This window comes from Pelophylax lessonae, assembly GCF_965119305.1.
Source record: "Pelophylax lessonae genome assembly, chromosome: 9".
NCBI lineage: Eukaryota > Metazoa > Chordata > Amphibia > Anura > Ranidae > Pelophylax > Pelophylax lessonae.
In genome coordinates, this window is record NC_138776.1 from 180,116,102 (window position 1) to 180,136,117 (window position 20,016).

At 42.0% G+C, this 20,016-nt stretch overlaps 1 protein-coding gene across 17 annotated transcripts in view; it reads right to left on the reverse strand.

The window, feature by feature from the left end:
* Nucleotides 1-20,016, reverse strand: part of KCNMA1 (potassium calcium-activated channel subfamily M alpha 1) — a gene marked incomplete at its 3' end in the record, with an annotated part of 993,244 nt that overhangs the window by 86,507 nt on the left and 886,721 nt on the right. For all 17 annotated transcript variants that reach the window (XM_082268091.1, XM_082268088.1, XM_082268089.1 and 14 more), the window contains 3 exons: nt 12,800-12,926; nt 6,846-7,070; nt 4,848-5,040 (listed from right to left, as the gene is read on the reverse strand). In XM_082268091.1, coding sequence (XP_082124217.1) covers nt 4,848-5,040; nt 6,846-7,070; nt 12,800-12,926 — 545 coding nt within the window. The remainder of the gene's footprint in view (nt 1-4,847; nt 5,041-6,845; nt 7,071-12,799; nt 12,927-20,016) is intronic.

Sequence of the window (20,016 nt, forward strand, 5' to 3'; positions counted from 1 at the left end):
GGGCTCCTCGTCTACTGGTGGAACGATGGCACTCGTGGGTCCTGGGATCCTGAAGTCACTCCTGGCGGTGATGCGGGATGCTACGGCGACGCGTTATCGGAGCATGCGCTCCTTCCTCAGGCCTGAGGAAGGAGCGCATGCTCCGATAACGCGTCGCCGTAGCATCCCACATCACCGCCAGGAGTGACTTCAGGATCCCAGGACCCACGAGTGCCATCGTTCCACCAGTAGACGAGGAGCCCACGGACACCACCGAGGCCATCCCTGTACACACGGAGGAACCCCCTGCCGCTCTCACCGGGATCCACTGCCTCCACCACCAGGACCCGCTCCAGTGATGCTCCTGATGATCAACATTACTTGACTAACTGCATCTTATTCACCGACTAAATGTGAGTGTAATACTGCTGCACATACTTCAATAAATGTCTTGCTGCACTTAGAAGGCGCTGCGCTGTCTTCCCTCTTGTATCCAACGCACCCAGCACACTGATGAGATAATCTCTCTGTCACTCTGCTCTCCTTTAATTAGCGTACTTCTTGACCCATGATTGTATATAGAGAGAAGGTGAAGGAGGAGCAGAAAAAGTTAGACTATACCGTAAACTGCAGGAGGAGGATACCAGTCAAATTCAGGTACAATTCATTACCTACTAATGATTACAGAGCTGAATTAATTTGTGGGGGAAGCCTCAAATAAAAGACGATGATCTCAAACTTCTGGGTTGCATGCTACTTTTGCAGCAGTGATTTCATTTGGAGTCAAAATGACTGAATTCAGCTTTCCTGCATCAGAATGAGTGTACGGTCTTAAGTTTTCAAAACAAATTCAGTTTCTATTTGCAGTGGTACTTTTCTTAAGCATTCTTTGTCAATTCTCAAACCACTGAAGAGAGCATTCTAGTTTTCACATTCCCAAAATGTGCATAGACATTTAAAATGCGACTAAAGTCTATCTTTCTCTAATCAAATTTACAAATGCATTAGTTCTGCATAGCTCTGCTAAGCTCCATTAGCATTCATGTCATCTATAAACTTCTCTCTGTAAATCTTTCCAAAAATGCATTCTATACTACAGGTCAACACTTACTATATCTGAATGTAAAGGGTGCAGTGATTCGATTTAGGCTCCTTTCACACTGGCTTTCTGCCCGGCGGACTCTGTTTTGCTCAGCGGGGATCGATCCACAGATCCCCGCTGAGCAGGCAGATGACAGGTCCGTCGCAGCTCACTGTGCTGAGACGGACCTGTCAGAGCCCTGCTCTCCTCTATGGGAGATGGAATGAAAACGAACCGCCTGTCCCTTTTTTCATCCAATCTGATCCTCAGGACGGATGGAAAATATGGTTACCAATCATCTGGATTTCACAGACAGGATTGGATAGCAGCGGGTGTCAGCAGACATGTCACTGCTGACATCTGCTGCTCCATAGGGGTGCATTGAGCATCCAATCAGGTCTGCCTGAAAAACTGACAGGCGGACCGGATCGGAAAGCGGTGTGAAAGGGGCCTAAAGGCTTGTACACACTATAAGAAAATCGGGTAAACATTTTCGTCCAAAGAATTTTCATACGATTTTCGTATAGTGTGTACAGAACTTTCTACAGACGATTCAGAATGTTCGTATGAAAATTCTCGAAGGAACAAACTCCAAAAATTTTCTTGTTTGGGAAAAAACTAACGATTTTCAGAAATCAGAAAAGAAAGACTGCGCATGATCAGAAACCATAAACAACAAAAAAAAAGCCTTTGTTGTACGAGAATTTTCGTACAAATTTTTGTTCATCAGTTCATTGCTGTGAAACAACAAGGAAAATCGGACGATCATTCGCCCGATTTTCTTACAGTATGTACCCCACTTTAATCTGCAGTTCATCTTGCATTCTGCAAGTCTTCTAAAAATACACTGCTCAAAAAAATTAAAGGAACACTTTTTAATCAGAGTATAGCATCAAGTCAATTAAACTCCTGGGATATTGATCTGGTCAGTTAAGTAGCAGAGGGGGTTGTTAATCAGTTTCAGCTGCTTTGGTGTTAATTAAATTAACAACAGGGACACTAGACGGGCAACAATGACACATCCTCCAAAACAAAATGGTTTTACAGGTGGAAGCCCCTGAAATTTTTTTCCTACTCATCTTTTCTTACTGTTTTTTCACTAGTTTTGCATTTGGCTAGGGTCAGTGTCACTACCGGTAGCATGAGGTGATACCTAGACCCTATAGAGGTTGCACAGGCAGTACAAATTCTCCAGGATAGTACATGCCATTGCCAGAAGGTTTGCTATGTCTTCCAGTCTCAAGAGCATGAAGGAGATCCCAGGAGACAACCAGTTACTCTAAAAGGGCTGGACAGGGCAGTATAAGTCCTTAACCCATCAGCAGGACCGGTATCTACTTCTTTGTGCAAGGAGGAACAGGATGAGCACTGCAAGAGCCCTACAAAAGGACCTCCAGCAGACCATGGGTGTGAATGTCTCTGACCAAACAATCAGAAACAGACTTTATGAGGGTGGCCTGAGGCCCAACATCCTCTAGTGGGCCCTGTGCTCACTGCCTGGCCACTGAACACCAGAGATGGAAGATTTGCCACTGGCGTCCTGTGCTTTTCACAGATGAGAGCAGGGTCACTTTGAGCACATGTGACAGATGTGAAAGGGTCTGGAGAAGTCATGGAGAACATTATGTTGCCTGTAACATTGTTCAGCCTGACCAGTTTGGTGGTGGGTCAGTGGTGGTCTGGGGAGGCATAACCCGGCATTGATCCTGACACCAATTTTTCACATGATGCAATTTTCACCATCTACTAAGGGCTTCATCTCCAGGTGTAATGCTATGCTCTTGATTAACTTTCTGGAGCAATACCCCAACTCTGCTATGACAAGGTGGGAAAGAGATACAGGAGATATCTCTGGTGATCATTGGGAGGTGCGTTTATGCTCTATGAATGCATCAAATAGACTGTCTCAGTTATACATCCTATTGAGGGTACAACGCACATCAGGTAAGCTACACACCATGGGTCTTCCTCCAGACCCTGCATGCCCAAAATGCTGTAGGGTCACTGGGGATCTTATACATCTACTGTGGCATTGCACAAAGCTTCACAGATACTGGGAATCAATTGTGAGAATGGTTAATAGTGCTCTCTCTGCTGATATACCTCTGGACCCTAAGCCCTGCCTTCTAGGCATACTGGAAGAAGGGGTGCAGGATAATTACCTTAGGGAGGCAGCTGGCAGGGCACTGTTAAAGGCCCGTAGACTTATTCTGCTGCATTGGATCTCCCAAACGGTACCAACACTACACATGTGGATAGACCAAATGGGCACAGTACTAAGGTATGAAAAATTTATATATGCGCATAGAGGTAACCCGCACAAGTTTGAAAAAGTATGGGGGAATTGGTTGCCTGTGTCAGGCCTATCTCCAGTAGACTTAATACTGGATAGATTATTACTGTGATGTGCCCGTAGATCATGTAAGTAAATCGATATCATTGGGGAATTACCTAACAAGGGTGATGAAAGGGCAGTTGACATGGATTTGCTTTATAAGATAATGTTCTTTTCTTGTTATGGTGCACGTGAGGTAAATTACTATAGCTATTCTGTATTGCTAAATGTAATCAAATATGACTTTGCACTTCATTTTAGATGATACGGTATAATGTGCATGAACTCTCTGGAATGCTCTTTTTTTATGTTTTCTGTGGTTTGTTGACTCTCATTAATAAACTGATACCTGATTTTAAAAAAAATAACAAACATATTATACTTACCTCCTTTGTGCATTGGTTTTGCACAGGACAGCCCAGACCCTCCTCTTCTGGGGTCCCTGGCTAGAGTTCTTGGCCCCTCCCTCCTTTTGAGTGCCCACACAGCAAGCAGCTTGCTATGGGAGCACCCGAGCCAAGCTGCAGCTCCGTATATCCATTCAGACACAGAGCTGACGTTCGGCCTCGCCCCTTCTCCTGATTTCATGAGTTTGATTGACAGCATTGGGAGCCAATGGAGTTGCTACGGTTTCTCAGGAGAGAGAGTCCAGGAGGCACTCGTGGACATTGCTGGATAGAGAGGGGGCTCAGATAAGTTTTAAGGGGGCTGAAGGAAGATGCTGCACACAGAAGGCTTTTTATCTTAATGCATATAATGCATTAAGATAACAAAAACCTCCTGAGTATACAACCCCTTTAACAGGTCGGTCTGGAAGAAACAATCTTTCATAAATTCATGCTGGTTACGCACAATGATACTGTTTTCATCAGTGAAAGTAAACACTAAAGAATAGTCTGAAAATTTTCATCTGTGGTCATGCGATTCCTTATTTTGGTTTGCATACAGTATATAACATAATTTCTGTATAACATCTACGTTTAATAAAGAGAAGTGTAACTGTCAAAAAGAAAAGAAAAAAAAACTAAAACCTAAAAGAAATACAATATGTATGATAGCCCTTAAATTCTGATTTACTACACGCTTCATTTTTTTACAGAAAAAACAGCAATATGCAATGAAATTTCTGGCCATGTTGACTGCTCCAATTAACTCCCTATTCTATGTAGCAGCTTTTTACAAACCGGAGATAGCTCTGCTAAGTAGTTATTGCCCTCTTTCTCTCTGCTCTCTTTGGAGAGTAGTGGCTCTGTTATAATCACGCAGTTAATGTGGCACTTGTGCAGATCTTCTGCTGTGAATAGGCTCCAAGAGACACATCAAGCACATCAGCAAGTTAAGCAATGTCACAAGTAAAAAAGCAGATCTATGTGTAGCTGAATGAGGGATATTTCATGTGCCAGCTCTGTGTCTTTAGGGCTGTACTGCCAAGTGAGAGAGGGACTAGCTTACCTTGAGAGTTAGCTTGCAAGACCCCTATGCTGTCATCAAACTGCATGGATTTGATGTTGAGGGATGCCAAGATACATTCCTTGTCCTGAAGTGAAGTATCATCAATATTGTTCTGATTGGCTGACAGGATAACGCACATGTCACACAGGTTAATGTTGACAGCCCTTAGATCAGCTCGACTTAATGGCGTGCCCTAAAGGAAAGATAAAACAAGCAGGAAGGGAGGGAAATGTAGGCATCACCAGATCATATTAACAGAAAAGTTAGTTAAATAAAGAATATCTATCTAATCTTTCCTAGCTCAACAATATATTCTTATTCTGTCTTTTTGCCACAGTGGACATTCTAATGAACTCAAAATAGAGCAGGACTATATTGAACTGAACACCAGAAAACTATTCAGTACGACAATGTCACCTTGCTTCAGATGCTTGTGTGACCATACAAGGGTGGAACAGGGTAGTCTGCAGGGCGTTTGCTACAGCCAGCTGACTGCACCCTTCTGTTAGATATGTAATCTTACTGTGACATTGAAATATCGAGGAAGTAGTTTGCATGAATTTAGGCATATGATTCTAACAGGAAATTATTAACATGAATTTAAGAAATAAATAAACAAACTAGACAGATACAGCTGCTTAAAAAATGAAATGTAAATTAGGATATGAGGTATACCATATTACAATGAACATACATACCAATAGGTGTATAAAACACAGACCATCAGGCTGGGTTCACACATATGTGAATTGGATGCGGGTTTCCCCATATCCAATTCGCATGACAGTCGAGTGTGACTGGCTCTAAATGGAGCCGGTTCACACAGGTCTGGGGCGGCCGCGGTCTGCATTGAAAAAGGGTCCTGTGCATCTTCTGGTCCGATTTAGGTGCGAATTCAGGCAAAAATTTGGACCTGATTCACACCTGAACTAGTAAACATGGACGCACCAGAACCCAGACACGAACACGCGGCTGCACAAGGGACGACTGGGCCAGGGGGCAAATTACCCCCCAGGTGGCTTTGATGCCCTGTAAAAAGGCTGCACTGCTTCTGCCACAGACATGCCTAAAGGATTACTGGTGAAGAGAAGTAAAAGGTCCCCACTGCTCACCTACTGAGTGCGGGTTGAAGACAAGGACAGAGCGCAGGCACCCCCCCCAGCATGGATGGTGTAAACTGTGTCTGAGCAGAGGCTGGTTCTATACCCCACTGGAGACTCTCCTCCCCTGGCCAGCCCTGACCAAGCTGTCCCAGCTCCCTCCAACTGCCCCCTGTTGGCCAGGTCAGGAAAATGGATTCAGCCAAAGAGTAGAGAGTACCTGGAGCGGAGCTTCAGCCTGGAATGGGGGTCAGAATGAGGCCAGAAAGAGTGGGAGGGGAGCAGATTTGCTGCACCATGGGCCTCTGGTTTCTACTTGCTCCTGGGTCGAAGGTTGCCAGTCAGCACAAGCGGCCGCATGTGTGTGAACCCAAACTTATTGATCATTTGATGGTCTGTGATTAACAATATAGAAATTACATGATTTCCTCTAAAATAACCTCAAAATGTATGCCCAGCTAAAAATGTTGTTCATTTGGATAGTGCTGGGAAGGACCAGAATGTCTGTTAAGTTTTTACTGCTATCCAGTTGTATAAACTTCCCCTCACTTACCATCACAGTGACAATGGTTTCACTAGAGAGGTAGAGAGGGAAATCTGCCCAAAGACACAGACACAAATGAAAACGCTTGTTTTTAGTTAAGTAGGGAAAGGCTAAAACTCCTACCAGCTTTTATTTCTGTCTGTGTTGCAAGTTTTATCTTCCCTTACTGCCTAGTGAAACAGCTGTCAGCATAACAGGAAGTAAGGGAAAGTCTCATATCACTTTATGCAAATAAAAACAAAAAAATAGCCGGACTTACATTTTAAAATAATTGGAAGTTACCCTAAAGATTATGTTCTCTCCCTTGTGGTTTAGCACCTCTATGCTACCTCCATACTGTTTTCTAGTACTTACAGGCAGTATTGAAACCTTTGGAAAGTTGTGCAGTGTCTCCCATTCTCTCTTTAGGTATTCCAAGGATCCAACAAATACTATAGGTTTCAATTCGTGATAGTGAAAGTTACTGGCTCTTAGTGGCATCACCAAATTCCGAAGCCCAATAAGTGCTGATGTTACATCTCCAAATATACAGACAACCACATGCCCACTTAGAACTGTCATGGCAGCCTCACTTCTTGTCTGTAGTAAATGATAGAATGAGAAAGACAGAAAAAAGTACGCATTAACTTTTTTTTCTTTTTTTCAGGTAAACATACAGAGGATACATTACAACATATTTACTCACCTGCATTATTAGTGGTTTGTATCTTATTTATCATTAATCCGTATATATATTTTTTCATATTTATAGCTTTTATAGCATATATCTGTGCAAGGTCTCATTACAGGACCCCTTACCCACAGTCAGGGCCCCATCGGGGGGGGGGGGGGGTGGTCAGCCCATACACATGTCATGTAGAGGGCCCTGGGCATCCCGAGGGGCCTGGCCGCCTTGGGCCCCAAACATGGCTGGAGTCCCCCCAGGCTGCTTTGGCTGCTGTGTGGGGCTACTTTCCAAGCCAATTCAGCAGGGAAGGAAGGGGGTGGGCAGAGGCAGAGAGGAAATTCTGAGCACTGCGATCTGCAGGCAGTAGCAATTACAAAGAAAAAAAAAACCTTTCGCCAGCCAAGCAGACTGTTTCTTCACTTTTGGGTGCCGGTGTAGTAATCTCCTGTGCGAGACAAGTATGTAATAGTCCTGCCCTCAAACTACCGGGTAGGTCGGGAAGGTCACGTACTTGTCTGACACTGGCAGAGGGTCTTCCATCTGAAAGGTGTGGAGGTGCCCACTAGCAGGACCTGGCTGTGTGTGTGTTGAGTGTGCCATATTTTAACAATTGCTATATGGGGCTGCCTGAATTTGGCTGTTTCTTTTGCTAGACCGGGCTGTCTCTTTGCTAGACCGGGCTGTCTCTTTGCAAGACTGGGCAGTCTCTTTGCAAGACTGGGCAGTCTCTTTGCTGGATTGGGCAGTCTCTTTGCTGGATTGGGCAGTCTCTTTGCTGGATTGGGCAGTCTCTTTGCAGGATTGGGCAGTCTCTTTGCTGGATTGGGCAGTCTCTTTGCTGGATTGGGCAGTCTCTTTGCTGGATTGGGCAGTCTCTTTGCTGGATTGGGCAGTCTCTTTGCTGGATGTATGGGGATGTCTCTTTGCTGGATGTATGGGGATGTCTCTTTGATGAATATATGGAGATGTCCCTTTGCTGGATTAGGACAACTCTTTGCTGTATTGGGACAACTCTTTGCTGAATATATGGGGATGCAAGCACTAATGAATGACTAATAATGATGTGGAATACACTTATTTTCATACATTAAGTTGTAAGAGTGTTAAAATAAAAGTGGGTGCAATGAAGGACTTGGTGGGACAGCCAGTGGGCGGATTCAGTGATATAGCCAGTGGGCAGGCTCTAGGGAATGTTGGTGGTCAGGCCCGGGGGGCCCAGGCCTAAAGCTGCATAACAGGCCATAAAATTTCTGATAACTGCCCAGCCTACAGTTCTAGCAATCTGCTAGAAGGCTGAGGGTGTATCATTAGTTAAAATATTGAGTCATGAGATTATAGCAGGCAAAACTCAGCACTCAATTCAGTAAGCACCTTGGAATGGCATATCACACTCAGCGGCTATGCTATTTTTTTTAGGTACTTTATTTTATTTATATAGTAGTACTAGAATTATGTAGAGTTTTATCCAGTGCATAGACCAATTGACATCAGTCACATCTATTTAGTACTGGGTAGGACCCTCTTTTGCTTACAAATAACCCTATACATTTTTATGGCATGGATTAAACAAAGCACTGGAAACATTCCTTAGGGATTATAGTTTATGCCATTAATGCAGATTTGTTGGCCATACATTCATGCTGTAATCCTGCTTAACCTTATCTCAAAGGTTTTAAGCTTATTATGCTAAAATGTGAACCCCACATTCTACATGATACAGTGAAAATTGAGATTCGTCAGGTCAGACAATGTTTTTTAGTTTGACCTCAAGTCCTGACCTCAACCCGATAGAACACCTTTGGGATGTATTAGAGTGAAGACTGTGAGCCAGGCCTTCTCATCCACAATAATGCCTGGCCTCACAAATGCGCTTCTGGAAGAATGGTCAAATATTCCCATAGAGACCCTGCTAAACCTTGTGGATAGCCTTCCTAGAAGAGTTGAAGCTGTTATAGCTGCAAAGGGTGGGGCAACTCAATATTAAACCCTACGAACTAAGACTGGGGTGCCATTAAAGTTCATATGCGTGCAAAGGCAGGCGTCACAATACTTTTGGTAATATAGTGTATGTATGTAAATATCAGTCGTGCTTTTAACCTGTTATTTGTATGGGTATTACGGGAACATACATTGAGGAAAAACCTGCCCAATGGTATGACAGTCAAATAAAAAACCATTAATATTTTCCTCTTTCTCACTGTATCCAAAACGCAAAAGGCTAGAGTCAGGTTTTAATTTAAATATCTGCCTTTTTGAAATAATTGAAGAACTTTGTTTGTACATTTTAGAGAATCCCTAATTATAGCTTGGAAGCCCAAAGGTCTTAGAATGTCAGACCACTTATGCTGACTCTTTTGATATGTCTAACAAAATGGTACCCTATAAGGGACTGTATTTATATGAATGTAGGATGCTCCAACAAATTTAAGAACGTTTGGGAAATAGTGGGGATTTAACAGCTACCTTGAGCTTGATGACGAATACAAACATTCCAAGTGCTATAAGATTTTACAGAGGTTAAAGAAAAGGAATATCTGGGGTTTTAACTATTAACTTAAACAAGCTCTAACATGGTGCGATACATGAATAACTGTGACAGACCTACATACATTATTTTTCCTTTCATAAAAATGTCAGTAGCCCTATTCTATTTTTTACATTTATCACAATCATATATGCTCAGGTACTGTACTTGTAGAATATCCGTTTTACAAAGCAAAGTTTAATAGTTATGAGCTATTTGAATTTGAAAATTTACCAAATATAAATAGGTTTCCAGTTTCCTATGAAATATGTTATATGTCCCTGTTTGAATAAGACATTTTTACATAACGAAGGTCTGTATTGGCAACAAGACACTTGCACCAAAAGATCATCACGCAGGTACTGTAAGGATTTAATAAAGGTTATTTTTGGCACCATTAAGATGAGTGTTCAGTTTTAAGGGCATTTTACGGGTTAAGTTAACGTTGGATTAAAGATCAATGGTAGGAAGAACATTGTAAGTGTTTAAAAGTAAATTTTCTGTGAGGGATAAGGTTTAAAGCAGTATCAAACCCAAAAGCAAATATTTATTATATTTCAGCTTACCAATTTTTAGATTAGATGGATGCATTTGTTTTCTTTGGTAATCTTGGGGCCCCCTTATTGTTAAAGGGGGCTTCCAGATTCCGATAAGCCTCCTGCCTGGAGACTCCCACAACCACCGGGCCGGGGTTGTGGGGAAGAGGCCCTTGTTTTCATCAAAAATGGGGAAAATGTGCTTTGCCAGGGAGGTCCCTCCTAAAATCCATACTGAAGGGCTGGGTATTGGAGGGGAGACCCCCTACATCGTTTCCTTACATTTTATTTCACTTGGCAGCTCATTTGTTTACATTCTACTCTTAGCCAGGAATCCCCTGGCTGACAGCAGAGATAAGTCGTTAGAATGACGGCAGGTTCCCGACTCATTTCCCACCTTTGCACCAGAAGGTTTTACCCCCTCTATAACCAGGGCCTTTAATTTTTATGATTTTTTTTCACACAAATAGAGTTTTCTTCTGGTAGTATTTTGATCACCACTGAATTTTCTTTTTCTTTGTCGTATAAGTAAAAAAAATATTGCAAATTTTGAAAAAAAAACAAAGGATATTTTCAACTTTTGGTTATAAAACATATCTAATAAAATTAAATTTCTTCATAAATCTAGGACAAAATATATTCGGCTTTGGTAAAAAAAAATCCCAATAAGTGTATATTAATTGGTTTGTGTAAAAGTTATAGCGTCCACAAATTATGGTATATATTTATATTTGAAAATTGATTGCTTCTGATGTACTGGCAGCCTATATCATTTCTTGAGGCCCTAAATGCCAGAACCGTATAAATGCCCCCCAAATTACACCTTTTTGGAAAGTAGACAGTCTTTTACATTTGTAAACATTTTTTTTTCATTTTTTACTATTTTTTTTAACATAATTTCATCGTAGTAGTAGTTTGGTGACGCCATTTTAACACCGTACTACTCTGAGGGGGTGATGAGGGATTTATTTTACACATTGTTTGCGGTAACAATGATGATCATTGTACCAGCAATGTTTTCAACGGTCATGAATGGGTAACATTCATGACCGCTGCGCTTTCTAGTGATTTGTGATTGGCTACAGCTAATCACATGGTACAGGGTGCTGTGATTGGCCTAGGTACCATGTGATAACTGTGGGCCATTCACAGCATAGGGGAAACAGCTGTTATGAATGAATAATGTCATAACCGCTTTGTTGACATTGGGCAATGGGCACTGGGATCCACAATCCACTGTATCTGGTGGATACAGTAGTCACAGACACAGCATGCCGAGCGACCCTAACCCAGAGCAGGCTAATTCACATACATGTACGCGAATCAACATGCCTTTTCCGGCCGCCCTAAGTAGAAGTACTACCTACTACTGATACACAGGAGCTCAAGGGCACTGATAAACTTTGTGAGCTCTTGTACATCTGCTAGTATTGAAGAGGTAACAACATACAAGTAATGTGCCAGAGTGGGGTTATAGTAATAGTGATTATAGTGTAGGTTACTGACCTAAATATTTCACAGTCAACGTCTCTTTCAAATCGGAAATAGACCCTCCTATCCTTTACAGCCAATGAAGCTGCCATCTTAGCCTCTGTTTGATCTTCAGTTGCCATAGTGCAGCACATGTGGTCAGTTATGACACCAGCCATTTGCTGTTTGATTGTGAGTACAAGCAACTGTGACAGTTATCATGCAGGACACACCTTGATTGCAACTGTTTTGGGAAACAGTTTAAGCGGAACTAATCCCTCCTATCCTTTTCAGCCAAGGAAGCTGCCATCTTCCTTTCTGTCTGATCTACAGCTGCTATGGTGTTGCACATGTGATCAGTTATGACTCCAGCCATTTGATGGTTTGACAGTTTGGTTGAGAGAAAAGATGTGACATATGGCATGCCTTGCAGGGGTTTGGTTCCACTTTAAATGTCAGTCAGGTATTCTCAGCCTTTGAAATCAATACAATTAAAAAAGGCTTTTTGTTCATGTCAACACATCAGGTAGAATATTTGATCTCTAGCATGATCATATATAAACATGCAAATCTGCTCATATGAGGAAAGGTTAGAACCAATGTAACATTTGTATTGCTCTCTGGTTCCTTTGTGGATAGTTTCTCCCACTTCTTGTCCCAGTGACCACTGTTTTGGTCAGGAAGTGATGGCCAAAATGAAAAAAAAACACAAAGACGAAAAAAGTGAAACGTGCTAACCCTTCCTCAGTCCGATAAAAATGTATTTTATTGCTGTATGTGCCCTCTTTTTTGTTTTTTATGTTAATTTCTGCAGGTTCTAAAGATTCCCCAATCCAAATCAACATAAAAAAGTTTGAGTAGATTGCTATTATGTGGAATTTCTTTTTCAAATATTTATTCAATACTAAATATATGTTTTACTATAAAATACAAAGAATGTAGAATTGACCCTAGATTTCTATAAAAAGCAGACATCCTGCCATCATATGATCATGCTTGTGAAAGGAATAATTGCTCTACAATATTTTCATAAATACAGTCCACTATCCCTTATATTCCATTAAACTCTTAATCCACTTTCTTACTACCGGTTATCCATATTGGCACTCACCAACAAAACTTTCTCCATCTCCTTTGCCGGACACCAGTGGAACATGCCAGTAGAGTCATACTTCTTCACACTGCTGGAGTCCATGTTATCTATCTGATCATTAGCAGACATTAGCAGTGGATCATGTCTGTGGGGGAAAAAAAAGGTATACAGTCATTTTTGTTGTGGGCTTGTGCACATCATTGAACAGTCAAAGATCACACAAAATGGATTGTATTTTTTTTTTAACAATTTTATTCGTAACGTTTCCTTTTGTCGTCCCTAATTTATATCACCTTGAAACACATCAGTACACTTTAAATTTTCAGCTATGAAACAAGAAGTAGATTTCCCTTACTTGCTAGCATTATGCTCAACATTTTAAATGATTTTTAGCATCCTGTAGAAAACCCTCTATTTTTGATTTAGACTTAGGTAGTCCTATTAAATGCGAGTGCATAAATACAAAAAAATTAAGGGAGTGGGAGAAAATTACATAAATAATTACTGAAAGGAATTCTATGGTGACAACATATACTTTCGATTTATAACATCTGCATTATAATAACAATACAAACAATAGGTATTTTTGACAATCCAATATAAACATATTTTAACAATCTCCTTTCATGCAGTGAGTGCTGCCTGTCTGCTAGCCCTCTCTTTCCACAACTTCCTTTGCAGCTGCTTCTCTGCTGTTTACTTTCAGTTCCTAATTACTACATATCCCATGGTACTTTACTGAATACAAGCAGTGATTCCTGTACTAACTCAGCCTCCTGAAACTCCTCCTCTCAGCACCTCTGTAGCTCAGAAGGCAGGCTTTGTGATTTCTGTGACACAACAATGCCTACCCACAAGGCACACTGAATATGTGTCAAGTAATTAATAAATGTAATAAATGGTAAGGCATCTTCACAACGTAATTTTACCAGCTTCAAAATTGTTCAGATTAATAGTGGAAGTACATATATTGATATTACATTTTGACCATAGATACACTTGAAGGATTTCTCCTGCACCAAGGGCTGGAAGAAATTTGGATTTTCTGGAATTGTGATTGTTCCTGTTACAAACATACTTGTTGGGGACTTTACAGCTCAGTCTAATATAGTGTATGTAGGCTGCAGCTGCTGAGTCTGCTAGCCTGTTTGAACTAAACTTTGGCAAATTCTAATTAACTGTATGAACTTTTTAGTATTGTGGTGTTAAAAAGACTTGTCTGGACACCAGTGATGCATAATCAAAAATGGGATTTTTGCACTTACCGTAAATCCATTTCTCTGAGTTCAATGACAGACACAGTGCTGCATAAATCATAACTAGTGTGTTATACTGCCTCCTCCAGGAGTAAGGCTAGGCAGAATAAAAACACCTGGCTATGCCCATGGGCCATCCTCAGCTGGTATATATCCCCCTCTCTGCTCTAGGTATTTAATTCAGTAGCAAGCAGTATTAGAAGTATCAGAACTCTATAGAGGGGTGGGTGCTGTGTCCGTCGATGAACTCTGAGAAATGGTTTTCAAAGTACAAGTACAAAAATCCAATTTTCTCTATCATTCATCAACAGACACAGTGATCCAAAAATCATAACTAATGGGACGTCCTAAAGCAGTGCCAAAAGGAAAATGAGGGGTGGGTTTACTGGGGACAAAGAGAAGGCAAATGTATTAAATACTTTCTTCAGCTCTGTATATACAAAGGAGCATGGGGGAGCTCATGACCACAATGAGGATGGTATGGTATTGACACAGCCCCAAATGATCCACAATGGCTCAAAAGTGATATGGTCCTGAAATATTTAGACAGAATAAGGGTGGATAAAGCACATGGACCAGATGGCATCCACCCACGCATCCTAAAAGAATTGAGCGCTGTAATTTCAAAGCCTTTGTTTCTAATTTTTAGGGACTCGTTAAGGACTGGAATAGTACCACTGGATTGGCGTTGGGTCAATGTGGTGCCTATATTTAAAAAGGGAATCAAAGTCTTTGCCAAGTAACTATAGACCTGTTTGTTTAACTTCTATAGTCGAGACGATACTGGTGAGTTTAATAAAAGGCCACATAGATGAGGTCTTGCTGGGAAAAAAATATTTTAAGCAACAGACAGCATGGATTCATGAAAGACAGAAATTGTCAAACATACCTGATTTCTTTTTATGAGGAGGTAAGTAAAAAAAACTGTAAAGTTCGGGTTCGTACTGGACTTTAGGGTTTTTGGTACCCGGACCCAAACCCGAAAATCTTACTGTATGTTCGTTATCGAGTTCGGTGCTCAGCAATTTAATGGCGCATTAAAAAAAAGATGCAGGGCAGCCAATCCCCAAGCGTTTAACTGGGGTGCCCTTAGAAGCCATCACAGCCATGCCTACTAATGGCATGGCTGTGATTGGCCAGTGCAGCATGTGACCCAGCCTCTATATAAGCTGGAGTCACATAGCGCCGCACGTCACTCTCCTCTATCTAGTGTAGGGCAAGGCTGCGGGTGCTGCTTTGAGGGAGAGAATAGGAGGAGGAGAGAATCATTATTCTTTAATCAGAACTTCAACTCAGTGATCTACACAGATTTTGTTGTGTACTAGGGAAAGGCTGCGGCTGCTGCTTTGAGGGAGAGAATAGGAGGAGGACAGCATCTTTAATCAGCGATCTACATAGATTTTGTTATGTGGGTGCAGTGCACAATCTTTTTCCCCTGCCCTGATCCAGTGACAGAGAAAAAATACTTTTATCCGTTTGTTAGTTGAGCGGCGTGGGGGCATTTTCTGCAAGCTCAGTGCACCAGCATATTCAGTGTGCATTTTAAGCTATATACTGTATATATATATATAGCTATAATTTTCAGTTTTTTTAAAAACACCCTTTTTGGGCTAAAATCCACAATTTTATAGCCCTTGCTTGCTGCATCTGTACGTGCAGAATTCAAGCTGCTGTCATATTGTGTTAATAAAAAAACACCCTTTTTTGTCAAAATACACAACATACTGTTGTTCTATTCTGCTATTCAAAAAACACCCATTTAGGGCAAAAAAAATAATTTTGCAGTGTTTGCTGCATATGTTACTGTGAGATACACCCTTTAGATACTGTTGTTCTATTTTGCTACTCAAAAAAAACCCATTTAGGTGAAAAATCTTAAACTGCGGCCTAGTCTGTATCTGTACGTGTGAGAAACACCCTTTAGATACTGTTGTTCTATTCTGCTATTCAAAAAACACCCATTTAGGGCAAGGTCCTAAATTTGATAAATATGAGGAGAACGTCAAATAAGGGACGTGGCCCTGGTCGTGGTACTGCTGGTGGAGCTCCTGTTGCAAGGAGAGGACGTGGTCGATCTGTGCCAGCTACACGCACAAGTGCAACACCTTCCTCAGGTGCGAGTAGGCGACAGAACTTGCAGCAGTATTTGGTCGGGCCTAATGCGGCTCTACGAATGTTGAGGCCAGAACAAGTACAGGCGATAGTAGATTGGGTTGCTGACAGCGCCTCCAGTGTGGTCACATTGTCTCCCACCCAGTCTCCAGCTGAAAGATCAGAGTTGGCACCTGCAGCCGATGTCCATCAGTCTTTCACCTCATCCCCTTGCAAATCAGCCAAGCAGTCTGAGCCCCAAGTCATGCAGCAGTCTCTTCTGCTTTTTGATGACTCTGTTAGCATGGTTTCCCAGGGCCATCCACCTAGCCCTGCCCCAGAAGTGGAAGAGATTGAGTGCACGGATGCCCAACCACCTATGTTTGAAGATGAGTACATGGGAGGACCATCGCAGCACGTCTCGGATGATGACGAAACACAGGTGCCAATGGCTGTGGCTTTCAGAATTGTGCAGACCCACAAGGAGGGCAGGGGAGAAGACTGGGTGAAAGATGATGTGGAGGACGATGAGGTCCTCGACCCCACATGGAATCAACGTCATGCAGGTGCCTCCTTGCGAGACCTGTGTGCCTTGTTGCGCTGTTTCGAGTACTCCCCCAACATGGCCAGTGCCGATGACGCCGTTCTCAGCGTTACTATCCCACTTCTATGCCTCCTTGAAAAAACGATTCGGGCGATGATGGAAGAGGATGTGGCACAGGAGGAGGAAGATGGATCATTTCCAAGGCTTTCAGGGCAGTCATTCACAAGTGGCTCTGAGGGTGGGTTCCTGCAGCCACAAACGCCAGGTACACAATTGTCCAGCAAGGGCACAGTTCTGGAGGATGTCGAGGTGGAAGATGAGGAGGAGGAGATGGAGGACCAGTTCATGGCCATCACTGTTGCATCGCTGGGGGGAAACAGGACACAGACGATACACCTCCCACAGAGGACAGCTTTTCGTTGCCTCTGGGCAGCCTGGCACACATAAGCGATTACATGCTGCAGTTTCTCCGCAACGACTGCCGAGTTTCCCACATTATAACTTGTGCTGATTCCTGGGTGGCCACGCTGCTGGATCCCTGTTATAAGGACAACGTACCGTCCTTAATTCCTTCACTGGAGCGTGATCATAAGATGCGTGAGAACAAGCGCACGCTGGTAGACGCGCTACTGGTGGCATTCCCACCTGACAGCGGGGGCACAGTGGAAGCACAAGGCGAAGGCAGAGGAGGAGGAAGAGGAGGCCAACGCAGCCAGGGCACCACCAGTACCTCAGAAGGCAGGGTTAGCATGGCCAAAATGTGGAAAAGCTTTGTCAACACGACGCAACAACTAGCACCACCAGCTGATATGGAACGTCTTAGCAGGAGGCAGCATTTCACCAACATGGTGGAGCAGTATGTGTGCACATGCCTAGACTTACTGAATGACGGGTCTGCCCCCTTCAACTTCTGGGTCTCCAAATTAGGCATATGGCCTGAGCTTGCCCTTTACGCCTTGGAGGTGCTGGCCTGCCCTGCAGCCAGTGTATTATCCGAAAGTGTATTTAGCACGGCAGGGGGCGATATCACAGACAAGTGCAGCCGCCTGTCCAGAGCCAATGTGGACAAGCTCACGTTCATTAAAATGAACCAGGCATGGATCCCACAGGACTAGACATGTATACCGGCCTTACCCAGCCATTGTTGTATTTTTGATCTTTCTCACTCTTTTGGGGTGTACCCTAATTTAAAAAAAAATTAAATTAAAAACAAAAACCAGTGTTGGCTACCTCGTCCTCCTCCACCGCCGCTGCTTCCACCTACACCGCCACATCCACCTCAACCTCCTACTCCATATGGACCTACATCAAGGTTATTATTTTTTTGTTTTTATGTATTTTATGTTATTATAAGTTATTTCTCTATCCACATGTGTTTGCAGAACACTTACCATGCTCTTAACAGCATTTTGCTGCCATTTGCAGCCCTCTATCCCTTTCCATTACTTTTTTAGAGCCATTTTAGTGCTCAAAAGTTCGGGTCCCCATTGACTTCAATGGAGTTCGGGGTCAAGTTCGGGTTAAGTTTGGGTGCCGAACTTGAACTTTTTTATGAAGTTCGGCCGAACCCGAACATCCAGGTGTCCGCTCAACTCTAGTCTTCACATTTAAGTCAACTTGTCAGTCTCCTTATATAATACATAGATTTGGTAGATCTATGGTTGATTGTACAGAGATTGTGTATGGTCAGATTGTAACATTTATGTTGACTGAAACTTACAGTATACCACACATATTGTATGGCTTCACTTCACATTTTCAGAAATAATTACAGATAAAGTAACAATAACAAACTGCTGACCCTAGAAAAACACAAAATTCTTAACTGTAGCATAGCACAAGGAAAAACATCCCTAAGCCTAAGGTAAGCTCACAATATTATGAAAGTACTCTAGTGGACTATTCACAATCATGAATAGTCTACCAGTGTAAGGTTGTCCCCCAGCTGGATCACCCCCTGAGGTTCCGGGGGGTGCGTGGGATTGAAAATAGCGCCTTCTATAGCTACCATACTGTTGGGAAAAATTCAGAAGCATATTCTAAAATATATACGATTATCTAGATTATATGGAGGTTAAAGAACTTGCTGCATACTATGGTGAGCTGTAGGTCTGGCATAGTTTCACAGTTACCCATTTAGCTGCTGCCACGATAAACTGAAAATATATACAGTGGGATCAGTATAGTCCAATCAGGACTATGTGTAGCTGCGGACCAGAAAAAATCTCAATGCCTGCGATTAGCAGTGTGCAGTGTCGGCTTCCTGGCAGGATTGAGCAGGTGGGTCGGGGCTAGGATCCAAACATGCCTGAGCCGATCTCTAATAAACAGCACAGATCAAGAGGTTATCAAATTTATTTCTCCAAACAGTTTTAATAGTATTTTTTTTTTTTTTAACACAGCCATTCTTTAATTATTCTTCTACCGAGTGATTGATGGATTGCATTGCACTTTTTAACCTTGAGTGAGCCATAGACAGAACTATCTCTGGCTGGCTCCTAATGAACTGTGAAAATTTGCTTTGTGGTCGCGCCGCCCAGCATCCTTGATTAAAAACTGAAGGTGCCAGATGAAAGATGGTCAGCCAAAAAGCACCTGCATCCAATTGAATGCACGCACTTTTCAGGTATTCTGACAGCTGGTAGGGCTGGCTGTCAAAATACAATAGTGTGAGATTTGTCCATCTGTGCTCTGTACTGCGGATGGAGGAATCGGTTAGGTGTTTTAACATTCAGCCTCCAGGCTGAACAAAAAAAATCAGCTTTAGCACATAAAATATCTTTAGTTAGTTCTTAATGAGTGAATTTGTGTGTATTGATATTTTACTGCTTTGTATTTTTTTTTTTTTTAAAGGAGAACCTTTGTTATCGGTAAGAGTATCTCTTTCATATTTTCTGAGTTCAATTGGGTTAGCTGGGAATTATTGTAGACATTTTTTAAGTAAAAATTTGCAAAGCATTGCAAGTGTCAAGAACATGCTCACGCTACATATGTCAAGCATGTTACTCTTCTATTAGTTTGTTTTCTAGTCATCAAAGTGAAGAAGAACTATTTTATTTATTTGATTTTTGTAAAGATCTACAGTTTCATGAAGCAATTTTTCTGATACATAAAATAAGACTACAGGCTGTCCATATTTTTTTAATGAACATTTTTAAGCGTGAGTGTGTACCTAGATCTATTAAAAAAATGCTTTTAAAATATTCCATATGTTTGCTATGTCAATAACACTCATATGATTTGTGATGCATAAAAGAGTAGATAGGAGCAAGGTATCCCCCTTTTATCTATGCTGACATATTCTAAATTCTAAGAAATACAAAAAAAGTAGTATGTTTAGCCTT